The 17,611-nt window shown below is 57.4% G+C and overlaps 1 protein-coding gene across 1 annotated transcript; it reads left to right on the plus strand.

Annotated features, from left to right (window-relative positions):
• Positions 1 to 7,544: 7,544 nt before the first annotated feature.
• Positions 7,545 to 17,611, plus strand: ALX3 (ALX homeobox 3). Its single transcript, XM_019457781.2, has 4 exons — positions 7,545 to 7,877; positions 13,095 to 13,411; positions 16,349 to 16,477; positions 16,869 to 17,611. The coding sequence occupies exons 1-4, from the start codon at positions 7,601 to 7,603 to the stop codon at positions 17,175 to 17,177; spliced, it is 1,032 nt and encodes a 343-aa protein (XP_019313326.1). The 5' UTR covers positions 7,545 to 7,600; the 3' UTR covers positions 17,178 to 17,611.

Genomic DNA, 17,611 nt, shown 5'->3' on the forward strand with positions numbered 1-17,611 from the left:
TCTGAAAAGACTCAAGACGGCACAGTGCAAGCTGATCAGGCTGCCCGCCTGGAGGTCCATCCTGGTTCCACGTTTAGGAAGTATATGACACCCTGGATGACTTACTTCTTGGAGTTCTGTGTTATCATCTGTGAAGCAGAAATAATAACATCTACCTCCTGGGTGGGTTGTATGCCGTTTTAAAAAGTGGCGTGCCTAGTTCAGGCTGAACTCAGAGTGGGCTCTCAACACAGCCCCCCTCCCGATCCCCCGTCACTCAGTTCAAGGCCTAAGGCCAGGGTCCCCTTTGCTAAGCTGACAGCAATGCATATAGCGGACTGTAGAATCCTGCTCAGGGAAAAGGTGAGTCGGCTTCCTTCCTCCACCCACATGGGTGAAGAGCCCCCATGGAGCCCCAAGATCAGCTCGCTGTACTAAGGGAGCCCCTAGGAGTTCATGTGCTGTGACCGCTGAACACTCAGGGTACGGAAAAAAACAGGGCACACCTGTCCCCATTTCCGTACCTCCCCAGTCTTCCTCAAGACAGGCAGTGAGCGTGGCTCTCACCGGCCACCGGGCTTTGCCACTCACCTGCCAGCCTCCTCATCCTGCCCCTTCAGGGACTCTTCTGAACTCATCAGTACAGCCAGTCTTTCTGAGCCAACATTTGGCATTAGAGCCTCTGGAGTCAGGCGCCTTGAGTGTGAATAGCTGCAGTACTTTGCAGCAGTGGGATATGGGCAGATTTCTGAGCCCAGTCTGGGTAGCCGGTCTCCACAACGGCCCCATGCTTGTGAGATCCCCTCCCACACTAAATCGGAACCGAGAAGAACTGTGTGGCCGGCACAATATGGCCACGGTAATGGTGTGTAAGTTCAGAGGCCAGGCCATAAACGGCACTGCACCTTCCGCCGTGGTCTCTTGGATCATTCGCTGCGGGGGAAGCCAGCCGCCCCGCCGTGAGGACACCCAAGCAGCCAGATGGAAAGGTCCACACGGGGAGGAACTGAGGCCTCCCATCAACAGCCAACATCAACTATGTGAGCGAACCGCCTTGGAAATCAATGCTCCAGCCCGCATCAAGCCTTCAGAGAACTGCAGCCCCCCAAGGCACACCACTCAGCCAAGCTGCTCCTGAATCCCTGGCCCACAGTCACTGACCATTGTTGCTTTAAGCCTACCAAGTGTTGGGGTGATGGGTTACTCAGTACTGGATGACTGACTATGGGGATATTAACGCCAACTTTGTAACAAGGTAAAGACAAAATGAGATGTGTTTGCTTGGCACATTGTAGGTGTTCTGTAACTGGGGGATATTATTATTATTATTATTATTATTATTATTATTATTATTATTATCATTATCATTATTATTACTATTACCTGGCCCACTACCTCTCCTGCCCTGGTGACCCCAGAGGAGGCCAGGCAGAGGCCCTTTTACCCTTGTCCACTTACTTTTCTCCCAGTCTCTCGTAAACGTCACTCTCTGCCTTCCTCCAGTGCAGGAGCAGGCAGCAGACTGGGGTGGATGTATATCTGTGGCAAGGTGGTGAGCGCCTTCTGGAACTCTGGGGTGCACCCCGCTCACAGGGCTGAGGGTGTTCGGTGGTGTGTGTTTGCATTTCCTTTGAAGGGCCCCAAATGTGATAATTACATACTTGTTAGCCCTATAAAACAACAAATCTGGAATCTACACTCTGGAACCAATGGATTTCCTGCTGGAATGAGTTCAAGAGGTGCCCCAGCCAGCATTCCCGGTAAGAGCCAAAACTCTGCTACAAAAGGCCTCCCAGATTGCCACACTTGGCCTGCATCACGCAGCCCCGCTGCCCCTCCTCCAACCCTCCACCTCAGGGCGCCCAGCAAACAGATGCACTTGGTTCTTCTTCTTCTCCACTTTTTCTCTTCATATTATTTACTACCTGCCTGCTAGGTGTGGGTCCTTATGCCCCCTGAAAGTCAGGGGACCACTGGGCCACGGGGCTTGCTCCTCCTCATCTCTCACTTGCAAATCTGGTGCTTGAAGCTGGGCTTGGCATGAATGGATGCCCGTGGAACCGTCCTGCCCTCCCCCTGGAGTCTCTCGATTCAGGTGGACGCCTCTGCCTTTGTCTCTCTTCCTCCCACTTCAGCAGGGACTCTTCCTGCCCTGCCCCCAGCAATTCAACAAATCCAAGTTCCCCAAACTTGGCTTCCTCTTTCCCCTCCTCTGAGCCGTTTTCTCTGGATGCCTTCTCTCCCTGCCCCCTCCATACCTCTTCCCCTCCTAAGCCCCACTCAGTTTTCTACCTGGAAGTGCTCCCTGACCAGCTGCCCCCAGCCCAAGGCCGGGACAGGTGCCTGTCTCATGGCCACCATGGCCCCTGTGATCTACGCGTCCATTGCTCTGTGTCTCTCCTGCCAGCCCGGAAAAGCCATGGGAGTAAGGGTTCTATTCCCTCAGTCCTCACTGTGCAGCCCCAATGTCTGGCACATGGCAGGCATTCAATAAATGCTGGATGAGGGGTGCCCGGGTGGCTCAGTGGGTTAAGCGTCTGACTTCGGCTCAGGTCATGATCTCGTGGTTCATGAGTTCGACCCCCATGTCGGGCTCTGTGCTTACAGCTCAGGGCCTGGACCCTGCTTCGGATACTGTGTCTCCCTCCCTCTCTCTGCCCCTGCCCCTCTTCTCAAAAATAAATAAACATTAAATAATTTTTTAAATGCTGGATGAATACATGAATGCACGATATTAATTGATCAAAGTATTCGAACTGCCAAGAAGTCCAAACCTGCCTCCTTCTGTTTTACACCAAGAATGAGTTCATAGAAAACTCTCCCACAAAATCACTTCTCCTGGTCTGAGCTGGCCCTTGCCACAGAACTCATTTACCTTCACACAAAGGCAGTTAGGCAGCCATCGGGCCACACCAGGCACTCAGGACACATCCCAGACCTAGCTCCGCCTCTCTGTTCACTGCCCCCATCCCGACCTGACCCCAGGGAGGAGGGCAGAGAGCAAAAGCAGGGAAATATAGGTTCAGGGTGGAGTCGGGCTCAAGAAACATCTGTATAAACACTGTTTTGTTCATTCCGGTGAAGCTGGCCTACAAAATCCTATCCCTCTCCTTTTCCAGGAGAGCAACGGAGGTATCGGCAGGTTAAGTGACTCTCCCAGCAAAACAGATCAAATGAACGGAAGAGAAAAAATAGTTCCATAACTCCCCAGAAACTTCACCCCACAGCACAGACTACAGCCTGGATGGTCAGAATCACAGCCCAGGATTCTGGGTATATCCACAGCCCAAAGCTTCCCACCCCCTTCCTTCTTTCTTTTAAAAATCATGGGTAAGGAGGAAGCACCGGATCTGAGGGTTTATTTACCATTCCTTAGCCTGACCTTCCAGGAAGAATGTCACTAATGAGAAACAATCTACTTAGGCTCCCAAACCCAGAATTTTCATAGGGATCAATTTAGGATTTCAGAGTCTAAACAAGACAAGGGTAATACCAACTATCTTCCCTTGGAAGAAACAAATACAAAGCAACGGAGTTTTTCCTGTCTGGAAGGAAGTTTCGTATGCGGCAGATCTGGGTTTACATCTTTCCCGCTGTTCCGGCCCCTTTTGGATAGCCACTGGGGACAAAGGGAAGAGCGTTCGCCTTCATGTGGTGCAGGCTGAGGGTGGTCCAAAACCAAAGAAAGCAGTAGTTGGGACTGGCTCCCTAATTCAAGAACTGACCTTACAGGTGAGGCTGGAAGCTAGGAACTCTGCTCTCGAGACCAGATCCCGTTCTGATTCACATCCAAATGATGCTTGTGTCAGCTGTGGGGGAGACACTTCCATTCCAGCAAAGTGTGTGCCTCATGAAGGCGGGAGTCACATCTGTATGGCAGGGCCAACAAATGCCTGTCACATAGTGAGTCCTCCTATTGAATGAATGAATGAATGAGTGATGAATGAAACAATTAGCTAATGTAAAACAGCTGCATAGACATAGCCAGTAAGCATCATTTTTATTTTACTTTTTTAATGTTTATTTATTTATTTGGAGGGTGGGGGACAGAGAGAGAGAGAGAGAGAGAGAGAATCCCAGGCAGGCCCCTCGCTGTCAGCACAGAGCCCAACGCGGGGTTCAAACTCACGAACCGTGAGATCATGATCTGAGTCAAAATCAAGAGTCGGGTGCTTAACCGACTAGCCACCCAGGCGCCCCAAATGACTCATTTTGATTTCAAAAGCAGTTTTTCTCAGCAGGTGGAAAGTTGTAGTTTTGGGGTGGCGGTTTTTGTTGTTTTGAGTTTTTTCATGATAGGACCTAGAATGATCTGGATCATCCCATCAGCTCATCTCACTTAGTCCATGGATAATACAGCAGGGACAAACACCATTGTAACGGAACTGGTTATTATTAAGCAGCACAAAGGGGGAACTCGCAAATTCTCTTAAACCTTTGCCCCACATCTGGCTGTGTCAGTGGGTCGTAAAAACCTCTCAGGTGTCAGCCGCTGTGTTTCATTTGGTATCAGCTTAGCAGAAACCACCCTCCACCTACTATCCCAGCCACCACAGCTGGGTGAGGCATGTCTCAATAAACTGCCACTAGGTGATCAGGAAGGCAGTAGTGTGGCTCCACCTTGGGCCAACTCTGTCCCTGATCCACTCTGGCCTCAACTTCCTTTTCAGGAAAAAGTCCCAACCTTCCTCCGGGAAAAGGAGGGTGTGCACTGAATCATTTCAGATTTGTCATGTTGGCTGAAGAAGGACTGATGGTCAGAGTCAGGTGGGAGACCGTGGATCTGGGCATAAGTTCTGGTTCTGCCACTAAGTGGCTGCGTCCACTCTGGGCAAATGGCTCCTTCTGTGGCCTCAGGCTCTTCTCTGTAAAATGGGGATAATAGTTGTGCCTACTTCATGGAGTTGTTGTGAGAATTAAACAAACAGGTGTCTACAGGATACGTCAGACAGTGCCTGGCATGCTGCAAGATAAATCAGCTGTTGTTTTTATCTGTAAAATGAGGGCCCCTGTTGTACTCCAGGATCTCTCAGCCCTCCTAACAGAAAAACTGAATATCTCTAAGAGTGCCATTTTTTGTGTTTTCTATGCACCTCTGCCCCATCAAACTCTTTCCAGACCTCATACAGATAAGCGTTTGCACTAGTGGTTTAAAAGGGGAACAGGAAAGCTGTACCCTGTCTTGCATGACCCTAGGAAAAAAGCCTCTCAGTAGGGCAACTCTATCTACGCATCCAATCTGAAAGTCCGCTGGGGCTTTCTGCTGCCTCAGTTCAACTGGCAGCATGGAAATTGGTTCTGTTCAGAGAGTGGGGAATGGCAGGAGGGGCTTCTACGCTTGGGCTGGGGTGTGAGTCCCTAGGTCTCTCTGATCGGCCCCAGCCTGTAGCCCATGCAGCCTGGGGCCAGGAGTCTTCCGCCAATTCAGTGATGGAACTCAGAACCCTGGGCTGCTGTTTCTGGGTATTGTAATGGTAATAATGATCTCGTTAATTAACACAGTTCATCACGTCCATCAAAACAGAAGTGCTTCTCAAGAATCCTTTGTCCATCCCGCGCACATGGCCCATTTTTATGACAAGACACCTGAGGCTGAGAAAGGTTACCACCTGAGGCAAAACACTTGTCATTTAAGCCAAGCTGCCTTGTTTAAATTGCTGGTGATATTTTTCTTGTGTCCTACTCGCATCGCTCACAATAAGCTGCTTGATGACTTTGTTGAACAGAAGCAGTGTCCTGAGTTGACGCTCCTAAAAAGTCGACAGTATCCACAGCCCTAGCCCCATAACTATTGAAAACCTTATTAACGAGCAAAAGTGGTCAATGCTCACAATAAGCTGCTTGATGACTTTGTTGAACAGAAGCAGTGTCCTGAGTTGACGCTCCTAAAAAGTTGACAGTATCCACAGCCCTAGCCCCATAACTATTGAAAACCTTATTAACGAGCAAAAGGGGTCAATGCAAATGGATTGCCCAGAGCTGCGATCCACTGGATCCTAGAGAATGGATCCTCCTGGTGAGGTCAGAGAGGAAGCTTAATTCTGAGCTGAGCCTCCCTCTTGGCTGGAAATACCAGCCCCAGGTGCTCCCATCCCACCGCCCCAGCCTGCAGTCTGTGATTAGGGGCCCTAATGGCCATAATGCCTCCAATGTGGTGTTTAAACCAATAAGGCTTCAGAGAAGTTACGGTATGTTTAATAACGGCTTAATGACTACTTGTGAGATGCAAGGCTTCTGGTTCCTGTTTGGCCTTGATTTACAGCCCAACTCTGGCTGAGGACAGCCAAGAAACCCCCTTTAAGCCCCCAGCGGAAGAGGGAGGTGTTCACACCAGACCTCTTGGATTCCTTTAAAAATTGAGAATTCAAATGAAATACAAATGATATTTGACTCCCCACCCCTCTCACTAGTCCCTGGAGGTACTGAAAATAAAAAGCAGTGTAACCCAGACTTAGGAACCCCTCAATCCACACAAGTGAGCAGGGTTCCAGGGTCCTCAGGACTTTCTTCCCAGGTCTTAGGGTGGGGGTTGTTTCTCTTCTCAGAAATTCCAAGCTACTTCGCTAGTCCTATGCTTCCTTTTGGCTGGGAGGCTCAGCTTCTAGGACATGCCACCCTACCCTCACCTCCCTGCAAAATGGCAGGCCTGGGGCAGCAGGGCCCTGAGGTCTGGGCTACCTACCACCAGCCTTTCCCCAGTGGATCCCCAGGCACTTCCAGATCATTTGAGAGGTATCCACTCCATGCCTCCTGTTCAAACCCCAAACCCTCCAGGTACGCCTCCACCTGCTCCAGAGTCAACCTCTGCTGAACCCTGTCCCTTCTGGCCCTGTCTCTGCTTCTCAGACCCACCAGGAATACACAGAAAAGCTCTAAGGATTGACTCAATCCAGCCTCCAGAGTCAGAGGAGGACACTAGTGACAGTTCAAGGTCCCAGAGCTAATTAATGATAGTGCCCAGGCCCAAGCTTCTTAGCCCCCTTTCCCGGAGTAGTGCTGTTTCCACACATCTCTGTCAAGGGCTCCCCTCCCCGTGAGGAACAAGGGATCCCCAAGAGAGGTGTTTTTGCTGGAGGCAACGTTTTTCCAGCTCCTAGCAAAGACTTGGGTTAAAGTGCCAGCCCAGCCCCTCCCCCACCCCGCCCTGATCCCAGGTTTCTGTCAGGAGCCCAGGCCTAAAAGTGTTCTCTGGGAGCAGAGGCTCTCCCCCCAGGTGCCTCACGCCTCTAGGGGCAAGAGACTCCAGGCAGGGTATCAGGACCGGGGTTGCTGCTCTGAGCCAGGGACTCACCAAGGTGTGCGGACAAAGCGGACCCTGCCGTCGAGAGAAGGTGGCTTCCTCCCTGTGCTCGAACTGCCTCCGAATACGGGGGCTGGGGTGAAGCAGGGGGCTCCCGGGCTCCGAGGGGTTAACCCGCGCGGGGCTGCACGTGACGTGGATGGTTCCAGCATTAAGTCAGAGGCGCGGCCCCCTCCCCTGTCCCCCGCCCCCCCGCGGCGCGCGCCGCTCCCGGGGGCTCCGCGCCCCCGAGCCCAGGTCCCTCCCCCTTGGCGGCCGCTCACAGGCCGCACGGGCAGCGCGAGGCCCGGAGCCCCGGCGGCCTGTGCGCCGGGAGCCGGCATGGACCCCGAGCGCTGCGCGCCTTTCGGCGTGGGGCCCGGGCCCGGCCCTTACGCGGCCTCGGGGGACGAGCCACCGGGCCCCCACGGGACCCCCGCCGGCGCGCCTCACCTGCACCCCGCGCCGCCCCGCGGCCCGCGCCTGACCCGTTTTCCGGCCTGCGGACCCCTGGAGCCCTACCTCCCAGAGCCGGCCAAGCCGCCCGCCAAGTACCTGCAGGACCTCGGGCCCGGCCCGGCGCTCAACGGCAGCCACTTCTACGAGGGCCCCGCGGAAGGTAACGCGCGGCGCGGACGTAGCGCTCAGCCCCGACCCGCTCACCCACCCTTCCCCGGCCGCCCGGGCCTCCCTGCTTCTCTCGCCCGCTCGCCCAGCTCTCCACTGTTTTGACCCTCTAGCCCGTCGTCGCCACGGGTCCCTCACAAGGCCCACCGGCGCTGGTCCAGGCCGGGCAAAGCCAGCGCGGTGCGGGAGGCAGAGCCGCTCAAGCCTCCGGTGGCGGGAAAGGGGAGGGGGAGGTCGCTCGAGGGTGGAGCTGCGACGGCCCCCGGCCCAGTCGGGCCCGAAGGCGACCGGAGGCGGGAAAGAGAAATCCTGCTTGGCCGGAGTTGGCCTGGAACTGCCACTGACCCAGAAGCCGGGACCGGGCCCAGGGCCTGGGCCCCGCACTGAGCCCGTGGTCCCGATGCGGGGAGAGAAGCTCGGTTTTTGTGTCTGGCGTCCGTTCAGGGTCCTGAGCTTGGGCCCCGACCTGGAGTGGCCAAGCAGGACTCCAGGGGGCTGCGGCCTGGCCTCCACTGGCTTCTCCTCCCAGGCCCGGCCACCGAAGGGAAGGCGCTGCCTGTGCGTTAGGCTTTGGGCGGCGCGGCCGCGGCTGTTCCCGGAGTGCCGGGGCCATTCTCAATACCGAATAACTGTGTTCTTATTTCTCAGACCAACCTGGCCTCCCCGTCGTTATGCACGGGGAGGGCCGCCCTTCTCGCAGTCTTGGCTTCCTCGCACTGGATCGCCACCGCTGGGGCCGTCGAGAGTAGCCCGGTGGGCCTGTCCCCTGGGCTCCTCGGGCCCCGGGCCGGTGCCCCATGAGCTGAGGCCAAATGGACGCAGAACGCGCCTGACCGCCGGGGCCTGCAACGCGGGCCCGCAGCCCCGCCGCCACCCGCGGCACCGACCTACCTGTAGGAGTTTGGGCGCCCGCCCATCTGCGCTGCCGCATCCCGCACCTTAGGCCCAGAGTTGAATCCTCTGAAGTCGGCCCCAATCCGCCTCCACCCCGCTGGCGCCTCGCGGGCCTCCACAGAATGGTCAGACAGCTCAGGCCTTCGCTCAGCCGGAGCAATGGGAATGTGTAGGGGAGGGCGGGGAGCTGTGTGGGGGTCAGCGGAGGAAATGAGCGAGTCCGCGGAGCTCCGTGTCTGTGCCCTTTGAAAGAGGCTCTCCTGATAAAAACCACAGTTGGGACTTAATGAGAAGCAGTTGGCCTGGCTCCTCTGATCCCAGCCAGACGGCGGCGGCCGCGCAGCTCCATGAGCACCGCCGGGGACAGGTACCCGGCCTGGCTGGGCGCGCGCGCGTCGGGCGAGACCCACCCCGCGGGCCCGCGTCCCTGCTGGGCGCACCGGGTCCCTCACGCACCGCGGGGAAGCCAGGACGGGCAAAGTGCGGAGAGCGCTGGAGCTGAATGAGCGACGGGGCGTGGAGGGACCGGCCCAGCGACGGCGAGGGTGTCAACAACGAAATGCGTGGAAGTAAACCCGAAGAGTGTTAACAACAACCAAAAAGAGGGAACACTGAACAAAACAACGGAGGAGAGAGGCGAGAAGGAGAGGTCAACGAATGTCGGCAAGCAAGACAGAACGTTAAGAAATACACGGAGAGCGAACAGAAAAAGAAGAAAAAGCAAGCGGAGGATCCAACGATCGAACGAAGCGGGTACATGGAGGAGGGAAAGGACAAAAAAGAGTAGAAGCAGGAAAAAAAAAATGAAAGGAAAATAAAGGACATCCTAAAAGAGCAGAAAACAGCAAAATGAGATCAAGTGGGAGAAGAAAATTGACGATTCGAGTTGAGCGGACGACAGGCCAAACGAAAAACAGGCGCAGCGGGTGCGAGCCGAGCCTGGGACCTTGGCCGCCGCTCGCCTCCCGGGTGCCCAGGGCCGAAACTCGGCGGGCGCGGGCGGCTTGCGTCCCTGCGGGGGAGCGGGGCTGCTGGGGAGGGACAGCCGCGGGGGACTAGGGCCGCACGGTCTACGAGGTAGGAAGTGGTGGCAATGGGGGAACACACCTTATTTCCCGGCCTCTAAATTGACGGGCTGCGAGCGTTTCCAGCTCAGTCCAGTGAGCGCGCAGCTGCGCCCCATCTGCGGCGCGATCTTTGCCGAGGCCGGGCAGTCGCGAGCTCCAGAGTCTGGCGCTTCTCTCCCGCTCTTTGCGGCACCCTTGGCGGAGAGCGCCCAGCCCTGCCCTAGACCCCGGCCGCGTACTGGCGGTGCCAGCCACCCTTGGAGTGTGGTGCGCGCGGCTGCTCACAGGGCCGGATCAGTGCCCGGCCGTTCCTTCCTGCTCCGCCGGGGCCGCCCGGGCCGCCCCTGGCTCGGCTCTCAGACCTGGGAACCACCGCCTCGGAGGCCCCGAGCCGGGTAACTGGAGGGCCGCGCTCATCGGCCCGACTGCAGACCTCGAGGATTCCCAATCACTGGCCCTCGGCTGAGGCCCCTACGCCAAAGCTGGAAACTCTAGGGAGAGCGCCAAGGCCCCGCTAGAGTCCGGCGCACGGCGTTCTTGTCCATAACGGTTTCAGGTTATCAGCCGGAGCTTCGAGAGCCCAGGCCTTGGCGAGCTCTGCGGATCGCGTGGGAAACGGCGCGGGCGCCGACTGGGAGGAAGGCTCCCACGGAAGCCGAAAGCCGGATGGTTGGCCGTGCGGCCTCAGGGGACGCTCTCTGAGGAGGCAGTGGGGCTCCCGGTTGGCGTCCCAAGCGGTACTGCTCCCGAGCTGCTGCTCTGGCTTTGAGACAGCCTCTAGCAGGGGCTCTGGCGGCCCCCAGGGTGGGGGAGAGCAGCGGGCGTGAGAGCAGAGTCAGGGACGCAGCACCGTCGCTGCCTCAGAGGTTTCCGTCCAGGCTCCAGTCTTTCAGGCCCGACAGACTTCTGCTGTGGTGCTGTGGTCTTGCAGGCTGTGGACACCCTGGTGCTGAGCCCCAGGATGGATACCAGTCTCCACCATGAGCACTCCCCCTCAACCACAGGGTGTCCCCACCAGGTGCAAGTGAATCCTATACACAGCCTGCACACATCTTGAAAGTGCTGGGCGCTGTGGGGTGCATGCACCCTTCTCTTTACAAGCTCAGATGCAAACTGCTGGCTTCCCTAACTACTCTGCCTTTCCTTCCTTTCCTCCACCGCTGCCCTTCATTGATCCCACCTGCACCAGAGCACTGGGCTTTGCTCTTCTATGAGGTGTGCCCCTGTTCCCCCAAAGAGGGAGGAATGCCTGCTTTTCCCTGGAGCCCTCCAGGCAGATGGAGGTTTCGGGGCAATGGCAATGGGGACGGGAGAAGTGCTCCCATCCCTTGGGAGGGCTGTAGTATGGGCAGGCATGGGAGGCCAGCAGAGGCCAGCAGAGGCCAGCAGGCTTGGCCCCCTCTTCTGGTGGCTATTCTGAAAAGTCCTGCTGCCCGTTGTCTCTCTTGCTCTGGCAGCTCAGAGCCCAGAGCTAGTCCCTTCCTCTGGGCAGATCCTGTTAGGACAGCCACCGAAGGCTCAAGAGCCGGATCAGCAGGCCTCAGAGCTTTGGGGAGCCCTCTACAGTGACATCGGTGCTCCCCTGACCCCCATCCCTGAGCCATTCTCAGCCTTTTTTGCCTGGAGTCCAGCAGTGCCTCCCTCAGAACCCAGGACTCCCAAGACTCTACGTCTCAAAGCTGTTGTATGTGGGGTGCCCTCGAAAATTTTAGTCTCCCAGTCTCCCTGACCATTCAGTTATTTGGTTCCGTTCCCATGAGTCCTTATTCCTCAGCTGCTACCAGTGTACCTCCCTCTAGAACCAAAACATGTTGGCTAAGAATGGAAGTCAGTAGCTGGTGCCCTTTCTTCCCTATGCTCCACTTGAGTTGTGACCTGGCGCCTAGGCTGTTGCCGTGCACAGCCCCGGGGGGCAGGCTCTCACAACATGGCGCTTACTGCCCAGCCTGGCTGGTCCAGGCAGGTCACCCACCACCTTCCATCTGAGGGGGACCTTGCCCAACTTGTCCTCCGTAATGCAGCCAGGGAGCCAGAACCTGAAAAATCCCATCTCTCTGGTCCCCTCCTTCCCTGATGACAGCTGTGATCCCGACACCAAGTCCCAAGGAAGAAACTGCCTCTTGGTGCCAGCTTGCTGGGCCTGCTGGGGCCCAGGCCCCTGCCGGGGATGGGCCAGGGCCAGGGCAGGGCTGCGTGAGTCAGTGGGGCGTCTTTGTGGCGGGAGCTCCTGGGAGGACTGTTGAGGAGAGATTTCATGGCGGCTCTGCTGGGGGCCTCTCCAGAGGAGAGGGCGGAGCATCAGCAGTGACCTATTTTTCATCATGCCCGGGGTTGTGACAGAGCTCCACCAAGCTTCCTGAGGGCTAGCATGTCAGAGTGGGGCTGCTGGCAGCTGGGCCCAGCTGCAGCCAAGACCCCCCACCCCGCTGCTTGCTAATCAAGGGCAATGGGGGAGCCATCAGAAATTACGCTGAGAAGGGAGGGGGCAGACAATAACCAGAATGATGGGGTTGGGGGCTGGATGCTGTTTTGACACTGGTCCGCTGTCTCTCCTTCTCTGAGCATAGCCTGTCTCCTGCCTCTCTAACACTGCAGCTCGAGTCCTTGCCCAAACATCACAATTTTCAGAGGCATGAGACAATCTTTTTGGAAGCATCTTTATCCCATCTTGCCCTTCATACCCCAGGGCCGGGGTTGTCCTGAGACTCGGGGTCCAGAGAATGAGGCACAGCCAGACCAGCCAACAGTGATCTGAGTGCCCCTGTCCATTGCCTGCCTGGACCTGGGACCCGATGCATGGGCGTGAGGACCTGGGAACCAAGGCCCACAGTCAGGGACAAGGAGGCACTTCCTGGCAGGGGCAGGAGATGTCGAACACCCCATTCTCGCCCCCTCCTCCCGCCCCTGCGCCTCTGTGCTGGGCCCTGCCACGGCGCCAATCCTGGCACCTCCACACCCTGTGGGATGCACCACCACAAAGCACTTCCCTGAAATGAACCCTCCTCCGGCCCCAGCAGATCCGCCCAGACCACAGAGCACATGGTTCCCTAGGGCCCCCTCCCCAGCTGGAGGCTCAGCAAGCAGGCCTCCGAATGCCAGGCTCCCATGGAGGGTGGCTGCTGAGACAAGGGAAGAGAAAGGAAGGGGGAGGCGGGGACTGAAGCGTCAACGTTCTTCCCCCTCCCCCAGTCCACCCACAAAACCTCCTGGTTCGGTTTCCATCCTCCTTTTTGTGTTTTCCATTGCAGCTGAGGAGAAGGCCTCCAAAGCTGCCAGCTTCCCCCAGCTGCCCTTGGACTGCCGAGGGGGCCCCAGGGACGGGCCCTCTAACTTGCAAGGCTCCCCAGGCCCTTGTCTGGCCAGCTTGCGTGTCCCTCTGTCCCCGGGACTCCCTGACTCCATGGAGTTGGCCAAGAACAAGAGCAAGAAACGCCGTAACCGCACGACCTTCAGCACATTCCAGCTGGAGGAGCTGGAGAAAGTCTTCCAGAAAACCCACTACCCTGATGTGTATGCCCGGGAGCAGCTGGCTCTGCGCACGGACCTAACCGAGGCCCGGGTACAGGTGAGGGCGCTCCGGACATGGGCCTCTCTGGCCGCCTCTACCACCCCGACCACGGGCCCGGCCACGGGAGAGGTGGGCACTAGTGCCACACAGAGCTGCCTTTCCCAGGTGCCTGCCCCCAGCCTGCCTGCCCTGGGCTCCCCCTCCATGCCCAGCTCTGCTGCAGCCACAGGCTTGCAGTCCAAGTTGAGGCCTAGGCCTCATGGGAGTGGTAGCCTCTTGGAGCCCAAAGACTTGTCTGGGAGTCCTAGCTCTGCCATTTTCTAGCTGACCAGGTGACTGGGGGCATGCCATTGGATTGCTCAGCGTCACTTTCCCTACTTAGGGAGTCTTTGAGGACCACAGATATGACAGCATTTTGGAAGCCGCGAAATGCTGAACACATATCAGGGCTGCTCCTGAGGTAGCTGCTCAGAGTCGGAGGGTCCCCACTGGGTGGGGGGCGTCTCAGGCTCCATGATGCTCAAAGCCATCTTGAGCCAGCGACCGTCAGTCCTGCCAGCTCCCAGACCCTGGCTGGGACAGCCTGGCCAGGGACTCTTCCCCACCCCACAGACTCCCCAGCAGAGATCAGGCTCCATGGCTTCCCAGATGGGGCTGTGGCCAGCTTCAAGTGGGGCGGGGGGGACAGGGTGAGGAGATGGAGGGATGCTGGGAAGGGAACAGGGGAAAGGGAGAAGGGAAGCCCCTGTCCAAGCCATGTCAGAAGTGGGAAAGAACATGAAGGTGGACAGCAGGGGGTGGGAGTGGGAAAGGAGGCTTCAGTCGAAGCCTGGCCCAAGAGGAAGATGGTGGTTGTTGCCTTGTTTTGAACTGGCATGATGCATGACAGGCTCCCCGAAACCAAGCAGAAGGCACTGGGAGAGGAGTGGGACTCGGGCTTCTCGGGAGAGGTGAGGAGGTCACCTCTAGGCAGAGGACATTCTCTCTCCCACCACAGGGGAGACTCAATAGGGACAAAGCTCACGCCTAGCATACCCTGTATGGAGCCTCTCAGGACACTCTGTCTGAAGGTACTGGGGCAGGGGCCTGCTCTGGAAGAATGTGGGGGCCCGCAGGCCAGTCCACAGAGAGGCCAGCTGCCACCTGGCTGAGAAGGCCCTACAGCTGGATTCCGTGTAGGACCAGAGGGGCTTGGGCTATTTCCCCTTCTCTGCTGGGTCCTCCTGCTTCCGCTTTCCTCCCGAAACAGACTTTTAGGACGGTCCTCCCAGGGTCCCCCAGGCCCTGAGGCCGTCAGGATGAGAGACCAAACATTCACAAGAGCCCATGAGATTCCATGAGCCGGGGACGTTCAGGACATTGAGTCTCGGGCGCCTCAGTGAGCCTCTAGGGTAGGGTCTGCATAGCTGTTGCTGTGGAACTGCCATGGAGAAGTGGAGCGCACCCTCCTGCTCCTCTTCCAGGACTCTTCAACCCTGAAGGGGTCGCATGGGTGGCCGCAGGCTCCCAGACCTAGTCCCAAAGAATCCCGAGGGCTGAGGCCCTAGAGTAGGGCTCTTTTCTCTGACGGGAACGTGGCATCTACCCGTAGGCCCTGCCCCATGGACAGCAACAAACAACCACCCAGGACAATGCAGAGGGCACGGACAGAGTGCAAGTGGACGTCTACAGTGGGGACTCTAGAGATAACGGCATGATGGGGAAGAGTTCCCAGTAAAGCAATCAGCTCACCAGCTCGACTCCTTCAGCTGCCTGCAGGGGAGGGATAGTAGAGAAAGAGAGGCCGGGCAGCTGGGCGGCTGGGATGGTGTATCCCTGACCTTGCCTCAGGTCTCCTCTGGGATCTCTGTATCTGGGGGTTAGGGGGCTGGGGGTATGCCGAGCTTTTGAACTGTCGTGGCTTCGCCCGCCTGCATGAATAGGAGTGTGAAGGGATCATGGGGGGAGTGTGAGGGGCTGGGGTGGGGTTGCATTCACACGTACACACACACACACACACACGCACACACATGCGCACACACACACACACACAGCTTCTCTTGTGGTTCCCAGCTAGATCCCTGAAAAGCAAGAGGATGGCTTGGTTTCGTTTTGATATTGCCGACATCTAGCCCCGGGGCCTGACACACAAATGTTTAGTAAGTGATAGAAATACAGAATGTACGCACTGGTACACGTAAATATAACGGTCATACGGCGTATGCCCAACAGCAGCTTCGTCACAGATATGTACACGGATGTGCACAGCACACAGGCTCCCCTGACCTGCCAAGAGCTCGCAAATAAGCAGGAGACGCAGGTTACAAAATGGATAATGGCAATAGGGTGTGGTAAGTATGAGAGAGATGCCAGAGCACCATACCACGCAGGTCCAGGGGAGATGTACGCATGTGTTTGTGGCAGAAGAGTGGCGGGGGGAGGGGATGGGCAGCCCCGGCAGGGGAAGCCCGAGTGAAGACAGGGAGTAGCAAGGTAGCAGACTGTCTCAAAGGCAAGCTGGGGTGGGAGGCAACTAGGAAGAACCAAGTGTTACTGCCCAGCCAGAGATGTGGCTGTGGAGAGGGGCCGGGCTCTGGGCTGAGGATGAGAGGTGGGCAGACGGAAAGGAGAAGAGGCAGGGTGGGGCTAGAGCCTGGGCACCGGTACACCTCGGAAGTGCCCCGGCCTCTGAGGCCACACAGATCCCACAACACCCTGAGTGACACAACCCGGCTGGAGAACCAAGAGAGTGACTCAGCCTGGTGAGTGGGGGTGGGGGGTGGCCCAAGGGACCAGTAAGCCCCCTCTGAACTTGGGCCTGTTCTAGGCTCCATTCCAGGTTCTCCTGGCCCTGAGAACAACATGGATTTAGAAGTTCCTGCAGCTCAAGATCCCCCAGGCAGGAGCCAGTGCCCCACCCTGCAGGAGGACACACACCCTCAGCTCTCTCCCCAGCAGGCTCTGTTCCTCGGGGCTGCTTTGTCACTCTCTCCGCCTCGCCCCTCTGTCCCCCAGGTCTGGTTCCAGAACCGCAGAGCGAAGTGGCGGAAGCGAGAGCGATACGGGAAGATCCAGGAGGGGCGGAACCCCTTCCCGTCTCCCTATGACATCTCTGTGTTGCCCAGAGCAGACAGCCACCCCCCGGTGAGACCCCTCTTCCCCTGAGGCAGGGCCTGGCCAAGTCCCGTGGGGGTAGCTCTGGCCCCAGGGAGACCTGAAGCAGCATTAGGGTTTTGTGTGACCATGGGTAAAGCACTTCTGCTCTGCAAAATGGGGCTCTTCTGTCTCGTGAGTGGGGCATGCAGAGCAGCTGGCACGAAGGAAGCACTGGAGAAAACCTCATCTGGAGGAGCCGCGGCAGGGGTCTCCTGAGTATGCCATTTCGAGTGTTGGGGGTAGGAGGGAGCAGATTCTAGACCTGGGCCAAGTGGAGGTTTCCTGGTAGGTTTCTGAAGCCCCAGGAGCAAAGACAGAACCCTTAGGTGAGGGTGGCAGCCCCTGGGTTACTAACTCATGGGCCTCCTTCTCTTTTCAGCTGCAGAACTCCCTGTGGCCCAGCCCAGGGTCTGGGAGCCCCGCGGGACCCTGCCTCGTGTCTCCGGAGGGCATGCCCTCCCCGTGCATGTCTCCATACTCCCACACTCATGGGAATGTGGCCGGCTTCATGGGGGTGCCGGCCTCCCCCGGAGCCCATCCTGGCATCTACTCCATCCACGGCTTTTCCCCTGCCCTGGGGGCCCACAGCTTTGAGTCTTCCCCAGATGCCGACTATAAGTCTCCAAGCCTCATCTCGCTCAGGGTGAAATCCAAGGAGCCACCCAGCCTACTGAACTGGACCACGTGATCGGTTGCATGGACATACAGACTAAGCTGCCCATCCCCTTTTCTGTTCCCAGCTGCTCCCACCCCACCCCAGCCTGGATGTCAGAGAGGACACACCTCTGCCTCCAAACCCCAGATGGTTCTCGGAGGCCCAGGCAGAGCAGCTGGGATCCTCAGCCTCCCGCAGGGAATAAGCTAGAGTTTGTTTTTTGTTTTTTTTTTTTCTCTTAGAATAAGATGGAGCTGCCCAGGAGAAAGTGGGGTTCAAAGCAGGTAGGATTCTTCCTATTACACATTAGGTCCCTTCATCCAACTCTGGGCTGGAGGGAGGAAGACACTGCCCTGCTTCCTTCAGATGTTGTCCAAGTTTAACTGTCATCCCTCCAGCTGAAATGGCTGAATTGGCTCCTCATTCAGGGAACCCCGTAAAATAAAAGGAGGAGGATGCTGGTTGAA

The sequence above is a fragment of the Panthera pardus genome, unplaced genomic scaffold (genome assembly GCF_024362965.1).
Source record: "Panthera pardus isolate Hobbes unplaced genomic scaffold, ASM2436296v1 HiC_scaffold_11, whole genome shotgun sequence".
Classification (NCBI taxonomy): Eukaryota; Metazoa; Chordata; class Mammalia; order Carnivora; family Felidae; genus Panthera; species Panthera pardus.

What these genes read in the sequence shown, in the direction of transcription:
- ALX3 (XM_019457781.2), top strand. Translation starts at nt 7,601, where the DNA reads ATGGACCCCGAGCGCTGCGCGCCTTTCGGCGTGGGGCCCGGGCCCGGC. An exon ending in CTACGAGGGCCCCGCGGAAG is followed by an intron (nt 7,878 to 13,094) that starts GTAACGCGCGGC and finishes TTTCCATTGCAG; the next exon opens with CTGAGGAGAAGGCCTCCAAA. An exon ending in TAACCGAGGCCCGGGTACAG is followed by an intron (nt 13,412 to 16,348) that starts GTGAGGGCGCTC and finishes TCTGTCCCCCAG; the next exon opens with GTCTGGTTCCAGAACCGCAG.